The sequence below is a fragment of the Nannobrachium achirus genome, assembly GCF_963921795.1.
Source record: "Nannobrachium achirus genome assembly, chromosome: 10".
Lineage (NCBI taxonomy): Eukaryota > Metazoa > Chordata > Actinopteri > Myctophiformes > Myctophidae > Nannobrachium > Nannobrachium achirus.
The window spans coordinates 534565-562205 of record NC_137819.1 but is presented as its reverse complement, the minus strand read 5'-3'; the positions used below and the strand labels follow the sequence as shown (position 1 = coordinate 562205).

General features: G+C 41.3%; 1 protein-coding gene across 1 annotated transcript in view; it reads left to right on the top strand.

The window, feature by feature from the left end:
- clasp2 (cytoplasmic linker associated protein 2) overlaps positions 1–27641 on the top strand; it is a 250807-nt gene that overhangs the window by 115030 nt on the left and 108136 nt on the right. The window contains 1 exon segment of the mRNA XM_080735691.1: positions 19655–19783. Within this exon segment, the coding sequence (XP_080591817.1) occupies positions 19655–19783 (129 nt within the window).

Genomic DNA, 27641 nt, shown 5'->3' with positions numbered 1-27641 from the left:
TTTCCGGGATTTGGCGAAACACATACAAGCATAACATCTGTTTAGCAGAGTGTGATGGCTTGTGTGGGACAACGATGACATGGATGTGTTTGTAATGAGAACTAGTCCCACATTCATGAAAAATAAAAAAAACACTTTTGACCACAACAAATAGTGTAAAAGCGATAGGCTTATAGGCTCCACTCTATGCTATGAGAGCTGCTGGGTTCTGCTGGGGAAACTGGACAACAGGGGCATTTCTGCCAAATAGACCCCATGGACAGTCTTTTTGGATCAATATAAGTAGGAAAATGAGCCTAGAAGTGATTTAGGGCGGAGTTGTCCTTTAAGTTAAATAAGAAAGAAAAGGAAAAGTGTCAGGGAATCCCACAGTGAGAGTTAATGCCAACAGAACAGTATTGCAGGCCATTTTGGCACAAGTGTTGACACTGAAGCTATGGTCTGGCAGAAAGATGGTCAATGCTGCCCTCATCTGGTCACAGCATGAAGCGGCACACTCTTATTTCCTTTGTGTCTGTGTGTGACTGTATTAGTAGAGAGAGTGTGTGTGTGTGTGTGTGTGTGTGTGTGTGTGTGTGTGTGTGTGTGTGTGTGTGTGTGTGTGTGTGTGTGTGTGTGTGTGTGTGTGTGTGTGTGTGTGTGTGTGTGTGTGTGTGTGTGTGTGCGTGCAACTGAGAGAGAAGTGACACAGCATAGCATGGTACTCATACAGTAGCATGCTAATACGATTAGCATGTTTGGATTATATTAATGCTACTGCCTGGGATTATTCTCACATGGATTACAAATCAGGGAAGCTGTTTGCTCTCACGCTAGAGTGTGTGTGTGTGTGTGTGTGTGTGTGTGTGTGTGTGTGTTTTTGTGTGGGTGGGTGGGTGTGCACGCGCGTGCGTGCGTCAAATGTCCCCACAAAACTTGAGAAATGGATATAATGAGGATTTTCCGACCACACCAGCAGAGAGGACACGATATGAAGCAGGGGTGGGCAACTTTGATGATGGAGAGGGCCACTATATTTCCACACTCACGCCAGAGGGCCACATTGCATATTGTTACTGTCAAGCAAAAACCTCTTATCTTCAGTAAGAGTAGCAAAAATAGCCTATCTACAACCTCAAAACACGTCGCGCTGCGACACGTTTTGAGCTTGTAGATCGGCTATTTTTGCTACTTTTGAGTTGGAATCCCGAATAATCTTGTTATTTTTTAATTGGAATCCTGAAATCTAACATGTTTGCTTAATTTAACATGCATTTAGTTATACTTATGTAAACTTTATGAACTTAATTACAAATACATTGGACGTAAAACAAATTAATACTACTAGTCATTAAAGTGGGTTTGCATTTTTGGAATTGTAACAGCTGAAATCACTAATATAAGTTAATATCAGTATTCTGATATTAACCTGAGGGCCGCATTAAGTGAAGGTGGGGGCCGCATGTGGCCCCCGGGCCGCCCAGCAGCAGTCAGTTAACAGTAGCCAGTGGTGTAAAGTAAACTACATTTACTTGCGTACTGTACTTGTAGGTATTTGTACTTGAGTATGTCCAATATCCAGTAGGCTAATTTTACTTCTACTCCGCTACGTTTCGGATCCTATTGTATTTTACTCAACTATTTATTTTAAAACATTAGTTACTAGTTACTTTGCAGATATAAATTATAATAAAATATAAACCATACTTTTACTAGTTTAAGAAAAGAATTAAGACATTTGAGTACTTTTTCCACCACTGACGACTAGGGCATTCATCAAATATTCAAATATTCGATTTTTTTTTTAATATATAGTTTACTAGACCTTACCCGTTCGAAGATATGTGCTCCAAAATATGTGCAGAGTGTGGGTTGTGGGGAAAGTTGCTGTAGCTGGTGCGTGCGTGAGAATATGTGGGAGCATCATAATGTAAGGAGCAGCTCATGGAGGAGTGTATATTTATGATGGATACAAATAATTTAAAATCATTTTTAGGTGAATAGAAGTATGAATGCGCTTGCTCCACATAGTTTTTTCATACCCGTTGGAAGATGAGACACACATCAAACGCACCGAGAGAGAGAGAGAGAGAGAGAGAGAGAGAGAGAGAGAGAGAGAGAGAGAGAGAGAGAGAGAGAGAGAGAGAGAGAGAGAGAGAGAGAGAGAGAGAGAGAGAGAATGCACATTCCTAACTGTGAGAGAGAGGGGTGTGTGTGTGGGGCTACAGATCCCATGGCCTGGAGGAACGGACCGTAACCCTGACAACAGGCTAAGAAAACGCTAATAAACAGCTTTAATTTGGGAGAAATGAAATTCGGGCTCCGTCACTGTTGGTATAATGCTAATGGCCAATACCATGTGAACTTTGGGATCAGTTGCTGAAGCGAGTGAATAGATAAACGTAGATAAGCGTGAGAGCGTTAGAGCGTGAGTGTGTGAGTGAGTGAGTGAGTTTGGTGGTTTATCTGATAGATAAAGCTTGGCTAGATAGGAAGTCATAAGAATGAGTCGTCAATGCCCCTGGTGGATGAATTTGTTAATGCTCTACAATTATAGCAGATCTACATGCTACATGCTCACATCTACATGCTCACAACGCCTCGCGTTGCGAGTCATTGTGAGCATGTAGATCAGCTATTTTTCACAATGTTTGCCTCTTGCTTACTTAATATTTGACAGTTTGGCCAGTCCTGTCGAATATTCGACTATTCGAATACTTTGCGGTCGAATAATTCGAATACTAAAAATCACTATTCGTGAATGCCCGACTGACGACTAGCAAGCAGCCACACAGACGAGACAAGACACGGAAAAGGAGAAATACCGTTCCCCTCAGCCTCAATGCAAAGGGAAGGTCCCTCGACCGTGTTTTCTCTCTTTTTAAATTGGATGGAGTTAGCTTGCTTTGATACGAAGAGAGAGAGGAGTTCGCCATCGAATGTTCGTAAAATTCGACACGAGCGAATAAATTAAAGCCGCGGTTTTGTTTCTGCGGACATTTGTGGCCGGTGTGGAATCTTGCATTGACTTTATGAGTTTAAAAAAAAAAAAAAGGCTAGTTATTTGCCTTTGCAAATTCCACCGGTGTGTAAAGACCTTAAGTCTGACAATTTAGGAAAAACTTCAGTTTGGGGCCTAGAACAAAAGATATAGAGGTTAGGTTTAACCATTAAAACCTGACGGCGATTCTACAGATGTCTAAATCATTCTAAAGTTAAAATAAATAAATAATAATAAAATAATATACACTAGACCTTACCCGTTCGAATATATGTGCTGCAAACTCTCCTTTCTTTTCTTTTTGTTGTGGAATGATTCCGCCCTCTACTGGGCTGTATTGGTCACTGCAGTATAATGCATTTTGTGACTGAGTGACTGAGTGACTGACCTCATCTCTAAAATGATATGTAGGATACACACACACACATATGTATTTGTGATATCAGTCCATTGTGATCAGTTGTATGTTTCATTTCAGTGGGTTGCTACGGTAACCTCTCTCTTCTCCTCATCCTTCATGTCTCCTCCATGGAGACAGGATGGAGTTGCCATGGCAACACAGCGTGATGCACGGCGTGTGTGGTGTGTGTAGATGTATCTTATCTTATTACGTTTCATGCATGTCGGCGGTGATGCAATACAACACACTGACGCTACAATATATCATCACAGTGAGTCAATGGATAGAAATCACACTGTTGATGTAATAGAATTGTGTGTGTGTGTGTGTGTGTGTGTGCGTGTGTGTGTCTTTTCTGTACGCTACTCTTCCCCTGAGTGTCCAATCTAGTCTCTATAGGTCACCATGGCAACTGGCTGGTCCAAATGAATGACCCAGACACACACACACACACACACACACACACGCACGCACACACACGCGCACATGCAAACGTGCGCACACACGCACACAAAATGTCCTCGCTTTTAAAGGCAGGGCAACAGATAATTTTTAAACGCTGGATATTCAAACGATGTGGGGGGAAAACTGTACTTTTGTTATAATTTGGCATCGTTCCCATGCACAATAAATATGTTTTCTTTTTTTTTTGGTAAAATGTCAGAAAATGGCATCTCTATCTGACCCCCAGCATTCTGTGATGTCACGAGTGGAGGAAGTGCACCCTGAGTAAACTCTAAACTAAGTAGGGAACCTAAACTTCACTATAAACCAGTGTTTCTCAACCTTTTTTCTGCCTGGGCACACTTTTCATGTCCCAAGAATCCATGGGCACACCAACATAATACGGGGGTGTAAAAAATATCGTCACTGTCGGGAAGAATATCTCCAAGTTTCAAATTTGTACGTTTCTTCGCAGCCCTGCTTCATCATACTAGGCCAGGGGTCCTCAAATACAAATCTTGAAGGTCCAGAAATATTTTTTTGAAACAGGTCCGGGTCTGAAAAAAAGGCAAAATAAGGCGGATACATTTATACAGTATATACTGTATGTATGTATGTTTATTATAATCATTAGAATTGTTTATTTTAATTATTATTATTATTATTATTAAGGAACTTTGGAAATCTCAGTTGGTACCCCTGCTACCCGATGCCGGATAAGCGGTTGAAGATGGATGGATAATTATTTATGCATGTAGAGTAGGCTACATTATTTACCATTGTTATAACTACTGATGAAGTTCGCAATGTGTTTAAGAGCATTAAGGTGAACAAGGGCCCTGGGCCTGATGGTATCGACCCTCGTACCTTTAAGGTCTGTGCTGATCAGTTGTGCCAGGTCTTTCATTCTCTGTTCTCTCTGTCACTGTCTTTACCTGCTCTTCCTGCTATGTGGTTAACATCATGTCTTGTTCCTATTCCTAAAAAGAACAATGTACGTAATAGCCTCACTAACATGAGACCTATTGCTATAACATGCCACATCATGAAGTGTTTTGAAAGGGTTGTGTTGGGCCACCTTAGAGAGCAGGTGGCTCCTTATTTAGACCCCTTGCAATTTGCATACAGGAAGGGTAGGTGTTGATGATGCTCTGATTGTTATGTTACATCACATGTACACTCACCTTCAATCAACTGCCAGTTCTGTTAGGGTCATGTTTTTTGATTTTTCTAGTGCCTTCAACACTATACAGCCACATATCCTAGCTAATAAATTGAGGCAGTATAAACTGCATAATTCAACCATTACCTGGTGCATGAAGTATCTAGTGCCTCGACCTCAGTTTGTTAAGCTAGATGATGCTGTATCAGATGTTATCTGGACAAAAACTGGAGCCCCTCAGGGAACCGTTTTAGCTCCTTTTTTATTTCTGTCCTCTATACTGCAGATTGTAGGCATAGTGAGGCAAAGTGTCACATGCAGAAATTCTCTGATGACACTGTTCTAATGGGTCTCATCAACAAGGATGACGATCGGGCCTATAAAAAGGAAATCGATCTATTTGTTCGCTGGTGCGATAACTTTTTACTGCTTAATGTAGAAAAGACCAAAGAGCTTGTTAACTTTTTTAAAAAGAAGGTGCCTATCTCACCTGTCGTCATCATCAAAGGGCAGGAGGTAGAAATAGTTCAGTCCTATAAGTATCTTGGTGTCCACCTGGACAGGAATCTGGACTGGAAGATGAACACAGATTCTGTGTTCAAGAAAGCTCAGTCTCGACTTTTCCACTTGAGAAAGCTCAGATCTTTTGAGATCAGTAGGCCACTCCTTCATGTATTCTACCAAGGTATCCTTGCTAGTGTCCTCTTTTATGCTGTGCTCTGCTGGGGGGGGCAGCATCACGGCCGATGATAAAAAACGAATCAATAAATTGATTAAAAAGGCTGGCTCAGTGATTGGCCTCCCTCAGGATACTTTGGATATCACTATAGCCAAGCGAATGAGGACCAAATTGAACACTATTCTTTCCTTCGAAGGCCATCCTCTCTATAAGGTATTTAATGACCTGCGTAGCAAGTTTAGCAACAGGTTTTTGATGCCTACAATATCTACTGAGCGAATGAAGAAATCCTTTGTTCCTGCTGCTGTTAGATTCCTTAACGTTAACGTACATCGCTAGCTTGGTTTTGGGAGGGTGTCATGTAATTTGTAAAGTCTGTTATTGTTATTTGTTGTGTATTTGTATGTTTGTTATATGTTGTCTTTGATTTTGTGTATTTGTATTCGCTCTGGTGGCAAAACGTGTTTCCCTTTGGGGACTAAGCAATAAACACATACCATACATACCATACCATTTATTGTGTAGCAATAAAACACTGGCTTATAGTTTAATTATTGGAAACTAAAGAGCCTAAATGCAATATTAGGCTTGTCGTTCAGAATGGAAAATAAAGTGGAACTTAGCATGAGGGGGAGAGGATTACTTGACATTCAGTTGACACACGTAGCCTACTGCACAAGCCAGACTGTGCTGATTGCCTATGTCAAATGACCGGTCAAATCAGGGTCAACGAGTCATAGTTATTAACCTAACACAGCCTAGGATAGCTGGCAATAATATGCGACGACACATCACATTGTTAAAGACGCATGATCACGCATCGCGACCATTTCTCGTCTATGCAAGCAGTTGGAGGCTTGGAGCCTTACATGGTGGATTTTAATGTGTTGCTGTTGTCCTCTCCAATTGAACAGCCAAAGGTAGAAGATCGCACATCACACACAGTCAGTCCGATACAACTGTGCGGAGATTTCTCAGAAATGTGCCGCGGTCCGGTCGGAGGTGCCCCGCGGTCCGGACATGGACCGCGGTCCGCCTATTGAGGACCCCTGTACTAGGCTGTCGCACAACAGTAGTGAAAACAGCAGATCTACAAGCACACAACGCCTCGCACCGCGAGGCGTTGTGTGCTTGTAGATCGGCAGTTTTCACTAGTTTAAGTCTTTTTTTTTTTTTTTATAAATCTCTTTATTCATTTTTTTGCAGAAAATAAAAAAGCATCAAAAATGTAAAGTCACAGATGTAAACTGCACTTTTTACAACAACAATCTGACCCGGCCTTTAAGATCTGGTCAAATAGGGGTTTACGATCTATCAACAATCTCTACACAAACAGTATTTATTCCTCATTTGCAGAACTAATATCTAATTTTAACCTTCCCAACTCCCACTTATTTAGTTAAATCATTTTTAAAATGATAAATATAATACTGGCTTTCAAGGGGCACACTTGACCCTTCTCAGGGGCACACCAAAGGTCCCCAGGCACAGTGATTGAGAAACACTGCTATAAACAATGCCAGGATATTTATAATATACTGTACATTTATACTTGCAAGCTCAATGTTCTGCCAATCCACTGGAAATCTACTGTCTTGCCAATGGCTGGAAGTTTTGAAATGGCACAACTGTATGACTCCATATTTGGACCAACTTTAACTTCCATTATAAAAGTATGGTTAAAATATTTCCAAAATGTCTATAAATAACACAAATCTCTGTGTGTAGGAGTGTGGTGCCCCGTGGGGAGTCATCGGATCAGCAGTTCTATGGTTATTGAAATGTTCAAATCCAAAACACTGTTTCTCTAAATTGGGCTAAGCAAGCAATGTGTTAAAGATGGAATACTTTTCTCTGTTGTATTGTTGGATTCATTTTGAGAAAATTAAACAATTTGTCAGACTTCATTTTGGTCCCTGAACGTATGCAGACACTCTGTGCATGTCTGAACACACAGCCGTGGGATCATCATGTAACATTAGGAAGGAGAGACTCAGTTTTATTTTGCAGTTTTACTGAGAAGTGTTTCCAGGTCGGTTGTGGTAAAAAACAAGATTTGATTAAAACATGTAAACAAGGCTTCTTGCAGTAATCACACTAATACTAGGGTAGGGCTGAATGATTTTGGCTTAAATGATAATCCAGATGATTTTGCTTACCGGTAATTTAGTAATCAGGATTATTTATCATGATCATTGGTTATAATGTTTTTTTTTTTTTTGGGACAAAGATCATTTTTCACTTCTATATGTTTTGGTTATTTGAAGGTGGAACCTTCTGTGATCTAATGGTATTTCTAAAACTGCTAGTTCCATTCCTTGATTCTGATTGTCTGGTTTCCCTTGCCGTGGTAGGCCTATATGAGACTATAACCCACACCTTGAATAGTGCATATCAAACCCAGGTGTGTTATTTCTTTCCACAGTGTGCCAATTATCTGCACCTCTGTTGTTGGCAAAAAAGCTGGGAACTACTTTCTTGTAGCTGTGAACTTTCTTGCAGACCTTGTAGTGAATTATTAGTGACATAGAACAGTTTTAATTGGTACATGTCTATGATTGTTCATGTTGCCATATTGTAACCATTTCAGAAAAGCAATAAGCCACGCGAGGCTTGTGGTTACCTGTATTTTACACCGGCTGAGAGGGTTGCAAAATACCAGGTAACCACTCGCCTCTTGTGGCTCATTGCTTCAGTACTGAGCTCTGTGATCATGTATTTTACGATGCCTCTGCGAGACCTGATGCTTCTCATCTCCTCAGTGGCCTTTACATGTTCTGATGGCTCTCATTTCCCTAATGGCCTTTACAATGTCCTGGTCATTAACCCTTTAGTCATGGTGAGCAGATGAGGGCAAGGAGCACCAGCTGACAAAATAAGATTAATTTTCAAGTTTAATGATCGCGGAAAACAACAATTTATGATCATTTTCAATTAATGTTGCAGCCCTACATAAGCGTTTAATGTGATTATTGTCACAACCAGATTATTAGTTCAAAAGGTAATGCTATACATATCCATATATTAAGTAGCTAAGTAAACCTATGAAAAGACATAGAAGGTCCTCACAACAACCTTGTGAGGCTACTGCTCCGAAAAATCCGTTTACTGTGCGAAATTAGCTTACTATGGCTGTGCAGACCTTTTCTTTCGCATGTTTCCTAAACCCACCAGGCTTGAGTTAAGACCCACCTTGCGGAAGAACTTCTAGGAGTAGCTGAAATCCTTGGAAGGTGGATAAAGTCAGTAAAGGCATGAAGACAATCTTACAACTTGTACTTAGAAAAGCCTGCATTTGCACAATGCACAGCTATTAATTTAAAAGGAATAGAGGTCCGCACGACAGCTCAATGCTCCACAGTGTTTATTAAAACATAAAGTTGGCCTTCATCAGGCACCTGATGATGGCCAGCTGATGGCCGAAACGTTGTCAAACTTTATTTTTTAATAAATATTGTGGAGCATTCAGCTGTTGTGCGGACCTCTATTCTTTTGATTTTTGAATGTATTAGGCATGATCGCAATCGCGAAATTGCATGTTTAGCCCCATAACAAACACATCTTTCAAAATGGCAGCCATGTTTGTTTACAATTGAATACTTTGAAGGCTTCTATCTCATGAATGCCTGAACGGATTTCCAAGCAGATTCTTTTGTTTGAAAGTGCTACACATATGGTGCATGATCTAGGCATGGGCGTGCACGATCCGTGCACTAAAAATTGATCGGTGCACTAGAAATTTAGGAAAGTGGCAGTGAGGAACGTGGCAGTGAGGAACTTGGCGGCCATTTTGAAAAGGCAATGAATGAGTAATTTGTCACCACAGTGCTCAAAATAAACTGTGCTAAACAAAAAACAACCTGAAACTTACTTTGTACTGTGCTTAAAAAAGGGAAACTTTATAACTTTGCAAAAGAGAAAAACGTACTGAGAAAGCTATTAAATAATTTGTCACAACTCTGCTCAAAATAAAAACTCTTACTGATTATCAGTTACTTTGATTGTTATAGTTTGGACATGGCTTTGGGCGCATTATGCTGCGTGTATTATTGTAATGGATCGGTAGGTAGTAGGTACAGTATTGCTTTGCACTAAGAGCAATAAGGTTCATATATGCACTTTTATTGAGAGGGGTGTTTCCGCGAGGCGGGTCTTAACTCAAGCCTGGTGGGTTTAGGAAACATGCTTTTCTTTCTTATATGACACCCAATCCGATTGTTCCCAACAATCATGGTTTCAGTGTAATTACATCTTCTTAGTGTGATCTGTTTTGAAATAACTGACCTATTTAACCACCAAGTTGTTGTGGTTATTATTCAAATGTATGAAGTAGTGAAGTCAACATAATTGAGAGATACAACATGTGCAGTATGTCATTAGAGCCCGACCGATACCATTTTTTCCGACCGATACCGATATCCGATGTTGGAGAGTGCTAGAGCACCGATACCGATACCGATGTTTTGTAAAAATCATTTTTTATTCATTTAAAGCTATACTGTGTAAGATGCTCAACTAGTGGTCAGTAGCCCTATAGCAAACCGCGGTCGCGTCCGCGTCTTTCGGCCGTTTTTCGTACCTTCACACCCCCGCGTCTGCGTCCACCTCGCCGAGAGCTATCTTTAGAGGGGTCCCTGGTTCCTGTGCGTTCAGGCATTCCGGAGAAACGGACTCCTTCACCCTGCCTGGTAGGCGAGATTACCTTTTGAGTATAGAGACACACGGGCGACTACTACAAATATGGCCGCCATAGCGACCCCACTTCAAGATGCGCTGTGATTGGCCGGCAGTGTATAACCCTCGCTGTGATTGGCCGGTAGTGTGATGACGTAATTTTGCCGGGAAATCCCGCCCCTGTCATGGCTTAGTAGAAAACATATAAAGAGAAGGCTTCAGAAGCTGAAAATAACGGAGTGGGGGTTCTAAAACTTTAGCGATTTAACAGTTAGGACAATTTTAAGATTTGTTTTATAAAAAAAGTTACATGGTATAACTTTAAGATCATTTAATTGACTGCTCGCCCCTCGGATAAATGGTCAGATTATTGCTTTTTTTTGTGCTTTTCATGTCAAACTTTGAGTTTGGTCGCAGTTATCAATTTCTATTGCTTGTTGGATAATAATACTCTTTTAATTTGGGGGTTCTGCTGTGTTTTGTCTCGTTTATGAATTAATATGTGTCTTTTATCCAAACATAAAGTTTGATTCGCTCATGGATTCGCACGGCTGCTCTGCAAAGTGCAGACAGCCGCCATGCATTGCCAAGCAATTAAACAACACAAGTTCTATAGTCTATAGTAAGACATCTATATTTCTATGTGGATTTTCACATAGGCCTACACACCTTCCTTCACTGCAACATAAAAAATCTGAGTTAGACAGTGCATGTGGTGAGTGAACGACACACGAGAGGCAGCAGCTCCAGTAGTGTTGGCTTGCATCTTGGACTATTATACTGCACTCTGCTGGATAATTCTGGTATTGCCAACACATAGGCCTATATAACTCAGGGTTTCATGCTCTATCCGCAGACACGTTACAGACAATTAATATATCGGATATCGGTGGAATAATTCACAGATGTTCGATACCGTTCCGATTGCTCCAAAACGACCGATATATCGAATTGACCGATATATCGGTCGGGCTCTACATTGGATAATGGCTATGTGATGTCATCATGGCTACATTGGGTTCTGGGACCGTCGAGTGGCCCTGGACAGCCTTGAACTGTGACCCCTAATGATCGCAGGGTAACACATCAATCAGCATTCTTGGTGCTGTTAAAAACACAATGCTGCTATTAAATGACCAGATCCTGCCTCATTAATATTGCATGTTATATGATATGAGGTTGGGGGGGGGGGGGGGGGGGGGGGTGTCAGGGTCTCAGCTGGTGGGGTGTGGCCTTTCTCCACATGCCCCCTCCTTTGGCACTGTCACATCAGCCTTTGTTCTGTGGGTGTGTCATATTTTAAGTTGGCTGGCAATGGGTTTTAACACATTGACAACTCATTCTTATGTCTCCCTATCTAGCCAAGCTTTATAAACTATATTTTTTTTAAAGAGAAAACAATAAAAAATAAATGATAATATTGGTGAACAACCTCGAATAGTGACTTTGATATTCGAATATTCAAATATTTGATGAATGTCCTAGTGTGTGTTTATGTTTGTATTACTATATTTGTGAGGGCCATTATGTCCCTATAGTAGAAACCTTAGAAATAGACAGACATGGTTTGAATTAGTCTTACTACCAGTACTAGGACAGGATTCAGGTGGGCTTAGAGATGATTTTCATGGCTCTATCAGTGATTTTCAACCATTTAAATTACAAGGACCCCCAGTTTGACATGCATCAGTGCACAAATGGAACCAAAGGGTTCCGTGTGTACACTAGGGTGGATCTTAAATTACCTTTTTTTGATTTTCTTGAGTCTTACCCCCCAATTATGTTCCTATGTACAAAAAACTGCTTTGGTTAAAATTTGGTTGAATTTCAAGCATATTTAGAGGTAGCTCAATCAAGTCAAAGATTGTACATTTTATTGGTCAAAATCGAATTGCACTGCCTGCACATTTAAGTTATATATTACACATTATTCTTATACTATGCACAGAAATTATATTTTTTTAAGCTTACAAATCTAAACACAAATCTGATTACATGTTTGTCATATGTCAAAACAGAATTAATGTATTGTAGGAAATAGCAAAGCCAAGAATGACAAATTGCTATTTTTCAGGTAACGTGGAGAATGACTTTATTGCACACTCTTCAGTCATACTCACAACACAACAAGCACACAGCCCCACTTGTTTACCCCCAAAACCCCTGAAAGTCACTGCAATATAGTAACTTAGTAGTTACTGATCAATTAAAGTTGATTTGCGGCTATCGGGATACTTGTGCCGATGGTTCTGCACAATTTGCAGCAAGTACTGGAGTTGGGTCTCATCTTTGGTGATGAGACCACAATATTCCTGTATTAGGGCAACCCCACGCTCTGCATGATCATTGACAACATTGATTGTCTTCATTACAGCCAGAGCTTCTTGGTAGTCCTCCCTGGTCTCCCACTCATCGGGATCAACATCAAGGAAGTCATCTGGGAGATCCATCAGTTTGAAGAGCACCTTGGATTTGGGAGATACAACATCTTCAATGTTCTTCCTTGCAACTGTTCCAAGGTCAACAGTGATTCTCTTCATATGCCCCTGTTCATCCTCTTCATTTCCATCTTTCATGGCTCTCAACATCAGCCTCTTTGTTTGCGCACTCACTTGACTGTCAAACAGTGCAAGTCCGACGATCTCTGGAGCCAAATACCACAAGTGATTGGAGAACTTTTGAGAAGCAGCTTTAGACACCTCAGGATTTATTGATGCATATTCCAGCAACGATTTTAACAGTTGCAAGTCATTTAGTGGAGCGCTGACAGCAACAGGTGCCATCATCCATGCCTTCACATAAATGCAAACTGCAAAAATGCACAAATCCATGCATGCTTTTTCTTCCCTGCGGGTCAGTTTGAATTGGCCATGAAACATCCAGAGCTTCCAACAATAAATAACAATAATAATAATAATAATGCATTTTATTTATAACGCACTTTACATTCAGAGAATCTCAAAGTGCTACAAGGTTAAAAGCAAGGCATAAAATGGCAGACAATCAGTTTGTAATAGGCTACTAAAACAGTTTCAAGGTAAAATGTTAAACTAAGCAACACAGGGCAAGTGCAAATAAAATAATACAAATAAAATAATAAGAAGGCAAGTCCCAGTAAAATTAAGAAAACGCTTTGTTAAAAAGGTAGGTTTTTAGTCCCTTTTTAAAAACGTCAGTGGACTGTGGTGCTCTCAAGTGGTCGGGGAGGGAGTTCCACAGATTTGGGGCCGTAGAGCTGAAGGCCCGGTCACCCATGGTGCGGAGGTTGGTGTCTGGGATGAGGAGAAGGTTGGTATTGGAGGAGCGGAGGCTTCGAGTGATTGGTTTTGGTTGGAGAAGTTCTTTAAGATAGGGGGGTGCATTACCGTATATGCACTGGTGGGTGAGGAGGGAAATCTTATATTGTGTCCTGAAAGCAATGGGGAGCCAGTGAAGGGAACGGAGGATGGGTGTAATGTGGTCAAACTTTCGTACTCGCATCAGGATTCTGGCAGCACTGTTTTGTATATATTGTAGCCGTTGGAGGCTCTTGGTGGGGATCCCTATGAGTAGGGCATTGCAGTAGTCCAGCCTGGAGGAGACGAAGGCGTGGATGAGTTTCTCAGCGTCTATCATGCCCGTTGCCATCCAACGGGCATGATACCATCATGCCCGTATGGTGAGAGCCATGAAAGATGGAAATGAAAAGGATGAACAGGGGCATATGAAGAGAATCACTGTTGACCTTGGAACAGTTGCAAGGAAGAACATTGAAGATGTTGTATCTCCCAAATCCAAGGTGCTCTTCAAACTGATGGATCTCCCAGATGACTTCCTTGATGTTGATCCCGATGAGTGGGAGACCAGGGAGGACTACCAAGAAGCTCTGGCTGTAATGAAGACAATCAATGTTGTCAATGATCATGCAGAGCGTGGGGTTGCCCTAATACAGGAATATTGTGGTCTCATCACCAAAGATGAGACCCAACTCCAGTACTTGCTGCAAATTGTAAAGAACCATCGGCGCAAGTATCCCGATAGCCGCAAATCAACTTTAATTGATCAGTAACTACTAAGTTACTATATTGCAGTGACTTTCAGGGGTTTTGGGGGTAAACAAGTGGGGCTGTGTGCTTGTTGTGTTGTGAGTATGACTGAAGAGTGTGCAATAAAGTCATTCTCCACGTTACCTGAAAAATAGCAATTTGTCATTCTTTGCTTTGCTATTTCCTACAATACATTAATTCTGTTTTGACATATGACAAACATGTAATCAGATTTGTGTTTAGATTTGTAAGCTTAAAACATATAATTTCTGTGCATAGTATAAGAATAATGTGTAATATATAACTTAAATGTGCAGGCAGTGCAATTCGATTTTGACCAATAAAATGTACAATCTTTGACTTGATTGAGCTACCTCTAAATATGCTTGAAATTCAACCAAATTTTAACCAAAGCAGTTTTTTGTACATAGGAACATAATTGGGGGGTAAGACTCAAGAAAATCAAAAAAAGGTAATTTAAGATCCACCCTAGTGTACACTCTCTGAGTTACATACCCGTAAGGATTCATTTGGTTCCTATCATTTAGCTGGGGACCCCCTGGAACCCCCTCTTTCAAGGACCCCTGGGGGTCCCCGGACCCCACTTTGAGAAGCAATACTCTACTGTAGATCATGCCAGGTCGTATATAAGGCCTGTGCAATAAAACGGTGTGATTACCTTTGCTGCAAGTTATAGGGCCATTCTGACAGGGAAAAAGTTATAATATCCATGACTTGCGTATAAAATCCAAACTTTGCGTTCCTCCACTGGCATTTAGTCACGTTGTTTGTTTGCACTCACTGTCGTCGCACAGCTGCGAGCGCCATAGCCGTCATTTTGCACGCACCGCTGTCCTGTGCGGAAGTAGCAGATCAACAAGTTTACAACCCGTCGCAATGCAACGCGCTGTGGGCTTGTATATCTGTGTTGTTCACACAGCAGGACAGAGCCACGCAACTTTTTTCTCTTTGCCTACTGTGTTTAGCTGCACTCACTTTTTAAGTAATGATTGTACTTGTAAATGCTGAGTGAGTTCAGAGCTTCATAGCAGGTTTATTATTTAACCCATTTAGAATGAGTACACATTATTATATGCTTTAACTATTGAAAAATAGCAGATATACAAGCTTGTAGATCTGCTATTTTTGAAAAATTGTGAAAATTGGAATTTTGACCCGATTCTATAAGTGTTTTTGAAAAACCTTTGTTTCTATGTCAGCAATCTGGCCAGCCATCGTCAAAGAAAAGGTCCTTTTCTCTTAACACTTATGTTGCTATGATTTTTTCTCTTCAATGTCCCACGTTGCCATGGTTACCATAGACTTCCATGTAATTGCGCAATTGTGTAAAAAGTGCACGCCCATGCCTAGATGATGCACCACGTGTGTGCCCACTGTTCACAGCTTTCAAACAAAAAAATCCGCTTGGAAATCCGTTCAGGCATTCATGATTTATCAGCCATTATGTTTTCTTCAGATGTAAACAAACATGGCTGCCATGTTTGAAAGAATGGGTTGGTATGGGGGTTAAACATGCAATTTCGCGATCGCGATCATGCCTAACAAAATATATATTTTTTTTTCAAAAACGGCCCAAACTCGGGAAACTCGGGGTTGGCACAGCGTTAGTACCAATACAAACTCGGGAAACTCGGGGTTGGCACCAGATGTGTTAACTGGAGCTCAGTTAGTCTGTTCTTGAGAGATTACTGTGCCAGTGGTTCTCAAACGTTTTCATGTGAAGGACCCCCAAACTGATATGTATTTGGCCATGGACCCCCATCTCAAAATATTTAGTTCCAGGGACCCCCCAGAAGCAAAATTTGAGTTACAAACGTTTGCTTTAAAAATATTCAAAGATTTGCACACATTTTCACAACTTTTTTTCAAAAATAGCAGATCTACAAACTTGAAGCGCGGCACTAATGGTTAGTCTTTCTACTAGGACAGGATTGTGTGTGTGTGTGTGTGTGTGTGTGTGTGTGTGTGTGTGTGTGTGTGTGTGTGTGTGTGTGTGTGTGTGTGTGTGTGTGTGTGTGTGTGTGTGTGTGTGTGTGTGTGGTCAATGCTAACGGTTTTAGTTTAGCTCAGCTGGCCTGGCAGAGGCACAGAAGAAACCCTGTTAATATTCCTGGGGTCTCGCTCGCTCGCTCGCTCGACACACGGACGGACACACACACACACACGCAGCCTAGCCTCCGCACTGGCTGGTTGCCTATGATGTCATCTCTCCCCTGATTGGCTGCAATGGCTGCTGTGTGGAGGGGATGTAGAATGAGAAAGGGAGAGTGACTGAGTGTGAGGGGAGAGAGGCAAAGAGAGAGCGAGAGGAGAGAGAGAGAAAATGCCAGCAGTAGAAGAAGAGGAGGTGAAGGGGTTTACTGGCAGCGGTGAGCGTGTGTGGTGTCGCTGTCACAGCGTCCCCGGGACAACCAGGTGTGTGTGAGCTGTGTGTGCGCGTGTGTGTGTGTGTGTGTGTCGGGGTTACGGCTCTGGAAGAGGGGGAGGGGAAGGGGGGGCACCCCGAAAACACCACGCCCTCTTTCGGAGGTATGAGGCGACTCATCTGCCAGCGCATCTGTGACTGTGAGTCCAGGGTTGGGGCCCGGGTGTGTGTGTGTGTGTGTGTGTGTGTGTGTGTGTGTGTGTGTGTGTGTGTGTGTGTGTGTGCGTGTGCGTGTCGACTAGCCGTGTGTTGGATGATGCAGAGTGGAGATGTAGGGTGGTGGCTGCTACGGTGCAGTTGTTAATGCATAGCTGGTTGTCAGAGAAACCGGTGTGTGTAACTGCTGCTGTGTGACTGCATTCCAACTCGGCCCTCACTTTAATTACATCTTCACCGTGTGTGTGTGTTTATGTATGTGTGAGAGCGTTTGTGTTTGAGAGGAGCACACGCGCGTGCATACCAGTGCATATCACCTAGCATGTCGCTGTCTTCCACAACAAGTGTCTGTTCTTCGCGTAGGCGACAACGTTGCTAAAAATTATGCTGAAAGCTTTAAGCTACCGTAGCTTCAGTCACTGTCAGACAATGACAATGACTCTCACTCGGTAGCCTCTTGCTAGTGTGCAAACTGTCTCTGTCTGTCACTGGCTGCATGGGTGGATGTCTTGATTGCTCTCTCTGTGTGTGTGTGTGTGTGTGTGTGTGTGTGTGTGTGTGTGTGTGTGTGTGCGTGTGCGTGTGCGTGTGCGTGTCTCCGTCTCCTTCATTGTGTGACAGTAATGATAATGGACATTGATCCGACTGACCAGGCTCTCTACACACCTTTACCTCCAACTATCTCTTCTTTCTGTGTGCAGTTTTTTTTTTTTTCTCACTCTTGTCAGCAGTTTTTTTGTCTCATTTTAATGTATTTCTGTATTTATTTAGGCAGAATGCAAAGGAACAACTCTTTAGTTGTGTTTAATCCTCTTTCAACCTGCCATCTCTATTTTTGGCCATTGTGTCAAAACTAAATAAATAATAAAAAAAAAGAAGAAATGGCAGATCTAAAGCTCTGAGCTCTTTGATCTCGCTAGACGATGGGCTAGATTGGCTATTTATTTCCCCTGCATCACTGACTGTAGGACGTCACAGCCAAGTATAAAATAGTGCTGAATAAGTGGAGGGATGCAGTGTTGTGATGTAGAAGTGATAATGCATCAATTAAGTGATTGCAGTGCTAGTGTAGCCATTTTGGAATGCAATAGTGTCTAATCCAATATAATGTATATATGTCTATCCATGAAACTGTTGGTTGGCATAGTATATGTTGTTGTCAGTCTCTGCATGAAGTTTATCCATTTTCCATACAGTCTCTCTGACATGGACCTACTGCACATAATGTATAAACAGACATGCGACTATTTTAAAGGACACCATTGTTTTTCTTCATATTTTAGATTGGCATTAGAGTGAGTGTTAAAATGTTTTCATTTACTTTTTTCTATTGTTTTAGCAATTTTAATGATTTTTTTTCAGTGCATGGGGGCATGTGTGCAAGTGCCTAAATGTGTAAATACATTTCTTTATTACTATTTACAGTAAGGCTACTAGCCCCCATAAGTCATATCTGCCCATGATAAATTGTGGTGCATCTTAGGAATGGGCTTATTGTATCTAAAAATACATATTTAGCCACTTGCAAGCATGCCCCCAACCATTGAAATCAATCTAACATATAATTTTCGGAATGTCTGAGTGAGTGTCTGTCTGTCTGTCTGTCTGTCTGTCTGTCTGAGTGTCTGAGTGTCTGTCACAGCGTTTCTCCTCAATGGCTGGAGCAATTGATCTGAAATCGCATCACCATAAGCATATGAACACACCTGACATAACTGTGAAGCCCGTTTGTCACTTTCACAAATCATATGCTGTATATTAGCATTTTTATGGTGTATCTACTATCTATTCTGCATCTAGCATGAGGCTTATCTATTCTGCATCTAGCATGAGGCAACATGTTTAACCAGCTGTGTGTGTGTGTGTGTGTGTGTGTGTGTGTGTGTGTGTGTGTGTGTGTGTGTGTGTGTGTGTGTGTGTGTGTGTGTGTGTGTGTGTGTGTGTGTGTGTGTGTGTGTGTGTGTGTGTGTGTGTGTGTGCGTGCGCACACGCGGGTGGGGGGGTTGTCTGGCCCCGTTATAGATGTTGTCCAAAAATCATGCAGATCGGTACACAGTATCTCTGTAGCCATTAAACGAAACGGGTATTTCTTACATTGATGCTCCTACATATTATCATGTAAGCACCAGTTAAAGTTACTTTCCATCCCTCATATACTGTGTGCACAGTGCACACCCCATAACCCACACACTGCACATCATTTCAGAGCTCATATCTTTGAACGGGTAAGGGCTAGTGTCATTAAAAACGCTAAAACGATAGAAAGCAGTCAATGAAAACATTTTAGCACATCTTTTCTTTTCCCTAATTACAATCTAAAATGTGAACCCTTGTTGTAAAAAAAAGGGAAAAAAATCCTTTAAATTGTTTTGGGAAACTAATTGAAATTGTCCCAAAAGTGACTGCTAAATCTTGAAAGATTTCTGATGTTGGTTTCAAAAAAGCTTTATGCCCTTGCCAACATACATACTGTATACTGTATATCACATCTCAATGTGACATAGCTCTCTATTAACACAATGCTGAATGCTGTACATACTTTTGTTTCCCCATTTATTTCAACAATAGTTTTTAGTATATATTGACACTTGCTTTGGGAATCTAAACCTATGTTTTCTCATGCCAATAAAGCTCAGTTGAATTGAACGGTGTTGTAACTGTGTGGGTGGTGTGCTGTTTATGTTGCAGACCGCAGCTTTGAGGATGACGACAGTGTGGACAGTGGGAACAGGCCCGCCGCCTTCAAGGTCCCCAAAGTCCCCAAGAAGCAAGAGACCTCGGCCGCACGCCGCCCCAGTGCCACCGGCAGCAAGCTGGGTAGGTGCATGCACGCACGCACGCACACACACGCTTCATGCTGGAAATTGTAGCTTCCGATGCTCCAGACTGTATGACAGAAGCATGTGAACATTGTGCGACAGTTTGAGTCAACAGTCTGGCTCGGAAGACCCGCCCACCTCCCTCTAATGTCTCGCTTTGGTTCCCCGGCAGCGTTGCGTTTGACGGCATTAACGAAAAAGTCGACAAAAGTCGACTCAGTCAACTTCATTACACAAGTCGACTCCCACCAGAGAAAGTCCAAAGTTGAAGTTGTAAAAAAAAGAAGAAAAAAAATACTTTCTATGAGGCGTTGTGAGCATGTAGATCTGCTATTTTCACAAATTCTGCCTCTATATATTTGACAATTTGGACAACTAGCCCTTACCCATCCAAAGATATGAGCTCCGAAATGATGTGCAGTGTGTGGGTTATGGGATGTGCACTGTGCACACAGTATATGAGGGATGGAAAGTAACTTTAACTGGTGCTTGCATGATAATATGTAGGAGCATCAATGCAAGAAATACCCGTTTCGTTTAATGGCGCGCGCACACACACACACACACACACACACACACACACACACACACACACACACACACACACACACACACACACACTTGGGCTTCACAGTTATGTCAGGTGTGTTCATATGCTAATGGTGATGCGATTTCAGATCAATTGCTCCAGCCACTGAGGAGAAACGCTGTGACAGACACTCAGACAGACAGACATTTAGAAAATGATATGTTTGATGTTTAATTTTAGAGGTATTAAAAAGTCCTTAAATTGTCACTTTAGAAATGTGCAGATACCCTCTATAGTCTATACACTTAAACTTTATGGTGGTTTGTTTACAGTTGAGTGAGAAAACAATGTTTCACATTAAGTTAATCACCTGGGGACCCCCAAAATAATTGAGGGGTCGTGTGTGATGTGATGACGTCATCAAACGATAAAGTCGACTTCAACTCAACTTTTTACTGTGTTGAGTCGACTTGCAAAAATCACAAGTCGTTAATGCCCTAGCTAGTACAGAAACACATTAAGTGCAGGGTTTTCTTTTACAAAACAAGCAGAGTGTATTAAACATTAATGTCCTCAGAGAGTGGCTGTAAATAGGGATAAGATGTTGGATGGAGGCCCAGGCACCCGGGTCATGTTATCAGTGGTCTGGGCTGTTAGTGGAGACTAGGGATGGGACCATGTGAACATTTCATATCACCATTATTGTGACAAAATACATCACGATTTACGATATTATCGCGATAATCGAAATCCATTATCCTGGGGCGGAACATTTGCCAAAAAATTGAAGATCTACAAGCTCACAATGCGTTGCGACGCGCTGAGCTGCATATCGGGATATGCAGCTCGGCAAATAAAAGGTGAATTGATTAGACGATTATGTAATACTTATGACATGTATGTGGATGTCTAATATCTCAACCACTAGACCAAAGGGACATCCCTCTGGCTGGGGGAGATACTAGACTTGATGAGTCTCTAACTCACTGTGCAACACTTGTAAATAAAGAGTTGTAGAGGGGCATGGTGGTGGCACATCTGACGGCTAGAAGATTCCCGGTTTGATTCCCGCCGGGAGCGCTAGGGGCGTGTCATCTCCTCTGCATCATCAGTGCGCCATACCCTAGGTGGGGTTGGCGAAAGGGCCTTTCTGTGTGGAGTTTGCATGTTCTCTCTGTGTCCCTTAGGGTAGGTACCCTCACAAAAAAAAATGCAGTAATCCCCCTGCCTCCCCCTGGACAACCTGGTGATGGGGAAAGGAACTGGAAATTGGAATAGCATGTTCCTTCCCCTGTCGGGTGATAACAACTCAACATGCATTGATGGAAGCTTCAGCTCAGTTCAGGGTTCTCCCCCGGTTGACAGAGGGAGAGCAGAGCCCAGGATTACGTCTTAGGCAATTGGCACTGGGTGAAACATGGTTTTCAAAATCGTGGGATGAAGATTTAGGGGAAAAATATATAAAATGAAATCGCTTGTAAATATTGGTGGCTGCTTATTTCGTTTAGCGGAAAATGTGGCAACACTGCCCTCCCACTGACCGTCCGCTGCATTTATTCTCAGTGAATCACATCTGCTTTCATGTCAGATAATCACCGTAGTAATATCCCAACTAGGGATGGGACGATATGAAAATGATATATCACGATTATTGTGATAAAAGAAATCGCGGTTTACGATATTATCACGATAATCAAAATCCATTATCCTGGGGTGGAACATTTGCCAAAAAAATAGCAGATATACAAGCTCACAACGTATTGCGTTGTGAGCTTGTAGATCGGCTATGTTTTGGCAAAGACATTTGATAGAGAGTGAAAAAGAGACTATCAAGTACGTATATTTGAAGTTCCTTTTACCAATTATAGAGGGTTTAAGTGGTTCCGGATAAGCAGCTCGGCAAATAAAAGGTGAATTGATCCCGGTGCATGACGGAGGACGATATCACGATAAATTAAATCTCCACGATATGATTATCGTGTGTGTTTTTTATCGCGACAAACGATAATATCGCGTATCGTCCCATCCCTAATCCCAACTTCTAATTGAAGCGTGACTCAGTCAGTATCAGTGTCTGCCATCATTGAGAGAGAGAGAGAGAGAGAGAGAGAGAGAGAGAGAGAGAGAGAGAGAGAGAGAGAACCCAGGCTTATATTGGCGATCGGAAGAAAAATAAGCCTGGGAAGTGGGCAAGCCCCCCTATAACTGTGCTGGTTCATGACATTTTAAAGGACAACTTTGTTTTTTTACAACAAGGGTTCATATTTTAGATTGTAATAGGAGAAAAGAAAAAGTGAGTGCCTGGGGGCATGCGTACAAGTGGCTAAATATGTCTTTTTAGACACAATAAGCCAGCAGTTTCTTCATTGCTATTTGCAGTAACACTTCTAGCCCCCATAAGTCACATCCAACCATGAAAGGTTGCGTTGTATCTTGGGAATGGGCTTATTCTGTGTGAAATGACATATTTAGCCACTTGTACGCATGCCCCAACCACTGAAATAAGAATCTCTAAAACAATAGAAAGAAGTAAATGAAATCATTTTAACACTCATCTTTTATATTATGTAATTACAATCTAAAATATGAACCCTTCTTGTAAAACACTAAAGTTGTCCTTTAATTGTATAAATAAATGTAGCCGTTCAGATATCTTATTTTACATCAGTATTGTTCATGTGAACTGGTTTGTTTAGGCTCATCCATTATAATTATAAAATCGCTATGATTTATCGCTTGTTTTCCACCGCGGATCACTTCCTCATTTACTCAAAGCGGACAGCAGCAGGAGTCATGTCAACCTTCACGTCATTTCGAGACGCCGGAGGACCCGGCGAGATCCGCCGGGCAGCATAGAATGTGCCGCTTTAGGTTGGACTACTCCCAGGGTTAAACAGGCTGGGAGAGATGCCATGTTTACCTTATCGATCCATTCCCCCCTCCCTGTCCTTTCTCTGCGTCTGCGAGTCGGAATGGAAGGAAGGAATCTGTGTTTCCCACGGCCGCACCGTGTGGTCGATTTCCTCCCCCCGGCCTTTTAACTGATGTATCTGTGACAGTGAGTGCAGGCATGTACTGTATACAAACTACATACACACGCACGCACGCACGCACGCACGCACACACACACACACACACACACACACACACACACACACACACACACACACACACACACACACACACACACACACACACACACACACACACACACACACACACACACACCCAACCAGCAGTGTCTTGTGAGCAAACAGATACAGTATGTGCTGTTGGCTAGAGTGGAATCGGTTGTCACTCAGAACATTAAACAGTCCTTATTATGATTGACTAAAGCCTGATTACTCTGTCATGTTGCACCCTGGTGTGTGTGCGCGTGTGCGCGTGTGTGTGTGTGTGTGTGTTACAGTATATTTGAAAAACCAGTAAGATTGCACTTGTTTTAGTTCACCTTATGGGCAGTCCCTGGAAGAAGCCCATGTCTCAGTGGTAGAGCATTTGACTGCACTGGTCCCACGTCTCATTGTGCCTCCATTGTTCCCATTAGTCCCACGCTGGTGAACGCTAACCTGGTTAATGCTACTATGCCTAAACCTAACCCTAACCTCAGTAAAACTATGCCTAAACCTAACCCTAATCCTAACCCTAACCTCAGTAAAACTATGCCTAAACCTAATCCTAACCCTAACCTCAGTCAAATTATTCCTAGTTCCCAGAAGGAGGCACCGCCTGCTCCACCTTGTGCCCAAAAACGAGCGCTCCTGTTCTCAATCTAACTGAATCTCATTTCACAAACGAAGTACTGCCCGGCATTGTATAATTACCCGGAATCTCCGTATTCTTTAATAAGAAGCCTTGTTATCCGATATTTTTCTGTTTTTGCACCAAAAGAAAATGCGCACCAACGCCATCTTTTGAACACTGAGATGTGGGCGTGGCCTTGCAAAAATGGGTCCGGAAATACATGGGAAAACAGAAAAATATTGGATAAAAAGGCTTCTTATTAAATAAAACGGAGGTGTGAACATTTTTACCTCAAATCTTTGCTTTTGCAGGGTCCACGGTCAAATACATATAATTCTAGAGGGTCCTTGACATTAAAAAGTTTGAGCACCACTGATCTAGAAAGTAAACATATGTTTTTCAGAAAACCGTTTGGATTTTTTTTAGGTATTTTTCAGGTCCTGATGGTTTAATCTGCTTACTTCTGATCTCACCCTTTCACAAGTCGCTCTGGATAAGAGCGTCAGCTAAATGCCCGCTCGCTAAATCGTAATGTGTATAAATTATCAGTGTCTCTCCTTATACCCAGTGTTCTCCGTCCTCCTCTGCAGTTGACATTTTGAAATATTACAGACGGTTGCACCGGTTGACCCAGAATGAGTGTCTTGCAGACCTCGGAGCACTGCTGCGAAGCCTTTACATTTACATGCACTGTAGTAAATCAGTAATGTGGTTATTTCCCATTTTCAGTCGGTAATCTGATTTCAGAAAATGGTGAGGGAAGTCAAAACCTGCTTCCCTTTTGTTCAGATGAATGGATGAATTTGTTCTGATGGAAGAAACTTGTACACATGGCCATGTATGTTTCTTAAATGTAGCTACAGTAATTCATAAGCCTCTCTTTCAGTCTCTTTGTCGGTACAATATTTTAGGCCTGTGACGATTCACTTTCCTCCCGATTCGATTTGATTTCGATTCTTAGGGTGACGATTCGATTATATCACGATTATTGCATTTTCCTGCGATTTGCGATTCGAATCACGATTATTGCGATTTTTCCCCAAAAATTACAGCTTTTTTATATTGAAACATTTTACAACATTAAAAGTTGAATCATATACTTCAAATCAATGCAGCCAAATAAAGTCAGTCAATCTTTCTGACATTTATTTCAGCCAAAGTGCCAGTGGTACAACATTACAACAACATGTTCCTGGTCAAGATGCCAGAAAACACAGAACACAACAGTCATAAAAGATAATAAAAAAATCGCTGTGCTGCACGCCTACAGCACTGTGCTAGCTTTAGCCATGACATGACATCCTCATGACCTAAAACTGTTCCTTTAGGACCTGTACTTACTCTGACTGAAAGTGGTTATTTCACCTTCAGGTTAATTTCGCCTTAAAAAAAAAAGAAAAAAGAAATCGATTCTGAACTTTGAAAATCGATTAATTTAATCGCCGGCATTAACATCACGATAATAAATATATATATTTTTTTTTTTTTGCTTTTGCACAGGCCTACAATATTTTCAACTGCAAACTGAGACGCTCCTATCCGGTGTGACCTTTCTAATGCCAGATCACAATAACCAAACAGAGTACACATGAATTCTAGTCGACAACAAGGTAAATAGTCACATAAGTACATGTGCAGCGAGGAGAATGTAGTGAATGTGAACAGAATATGACGAAAGAATACTTTAGCAACTGTGATATACAGTAGTAATAATATGTACATAGTGAAAGGTGTAATGTGCTAAGTTTAGTATGTACAATATGCACAGGTTTGAATCAAAAAGAAAATCATTTAAAAAACGGTGTGTGCTCTGCTGTGAGCCTGTGTAGACGACCTAGTGACTTATCGGCTTAGTCCTGATTTAGAACCAGAGTAATACTCCTCCTGACATGGAAAAGACAAATCGTTTCTTTTTCCTTTTTTTTAGGAAAGAATAGTCTGGGCTTTTTCCCTCACTTCTAGTCCTCACTTACTATAGCTGTATTTTATTTTATTTTATTTCAATAAAGTAATTGTCTTGACTTTTACAATGCTCTCTCCTCGGCCATGAAGTCTGCTTTTCATTGCTTTACAAAAGACATTATTCAACCCTTCCTGTTGTACTGTTCCCCCATGATCTTTTACCTGTTGACCAACTCCAACAGAAACAACTGTAGCTAGCATCACATAGTGTACTACCGCCATGAAGGACAGAGCTTATCACAACGTCCAGAACTCCAAATAACAAATTACGCTGTTCTCACATCACCCTCAGCCATCTCTTCACATCAGTACTTCCATCTGGACACAGATACAGGACCTCAAAAGCAGGACAAAAATGACCTTTACTGTTGCGTGTAGGGCTGTCACGATTATGACATGTTACATGATGATTTATTGTCACTCAAATAATTGTGATTAACAATTTAATTGTGTGTCATTTACCATTACATTTCCGTTTGGCTTTTAGGCTTTGAAGTTGCACATGGCAGATATGACACATAACCTAAATATACAAAGAAATTACTGACATATTTGACATTATACTTGAAAAAGAACCTTAATAGTGGAAATAGCCGATCTACAAGCTCACAACGCGTCACTTGTAGATCTGCTACTTCCACTATTTTTGAAAATGTTTGAAAATATGAAAATTGTTCAACATGAAAAGTGAAAAAATAAATAATTGCGATTATGTCAAATAATGGCGACTAGACGATTATGTAATAATTGTGACAGCCCTAGCTGCGTACCAGGACATAACGAATATCATCTTGAACCTGGTACTGCTCATTTCAGCACAAGTTCTGTCCACTCTGCATCATTTAGAGCTAGGCGACTTCAAATCAATGTCACGTTTATTTAAAAAATAATAATCCTTGAATTCTGATTTATGAACGATTATACATAATGTATTTTTGTGTGAAAATAACTGATTTCTCGTTTTCTTGATGCTGCTGTTTATATGTACTGTATGTCTGTGTTGAGCTCCCTCTGGGATCTCGTGTAGCCAGACAACTATTCCACAATCTCTGAATGCTACATAGAGTCTGGAACAACACCTCCTGAAATCTGAGTAACGGAAGCTGGCATTTTCATTCACGAGAATATATGATATGATATTTCCAAGCAGCAAGCTATATACGTATCCTTTGATTATTTTGATTTAGATAGATAGATAGATAGATACCTTTATTATCCCAAGGGGGGAATTTAGTTGTCCAGTAGTAGCACAGCAGTATACAGTTATTTACAAAGTTACAGAGACGTAAGAAAGATAGATAAGAGGGAAAAAAACAAAACAAAGACAAGAGCAGTACAGTACCAATAAGGAGAAGGTGCATCAATAGAGGGGGCGAATAATATATAAGTATATATACATAAAGTGTCTTGCAAAAGAGACCATAGCAGTCAATGCTAGTTAGTGCAAACAAGTATCTCACTGTCATTGCTAAACAAAGCAAAAATACTCAGAAACTACCAACACTAACAACCTAATAGTGCAGTGTCATATATATATATATGTCATAGTATATTAGAGAAACAGCACATTCGAGACGCGGAGCACTCGTGGTGCGGCACGGGGCGGAGCAAGCGGTCGCCA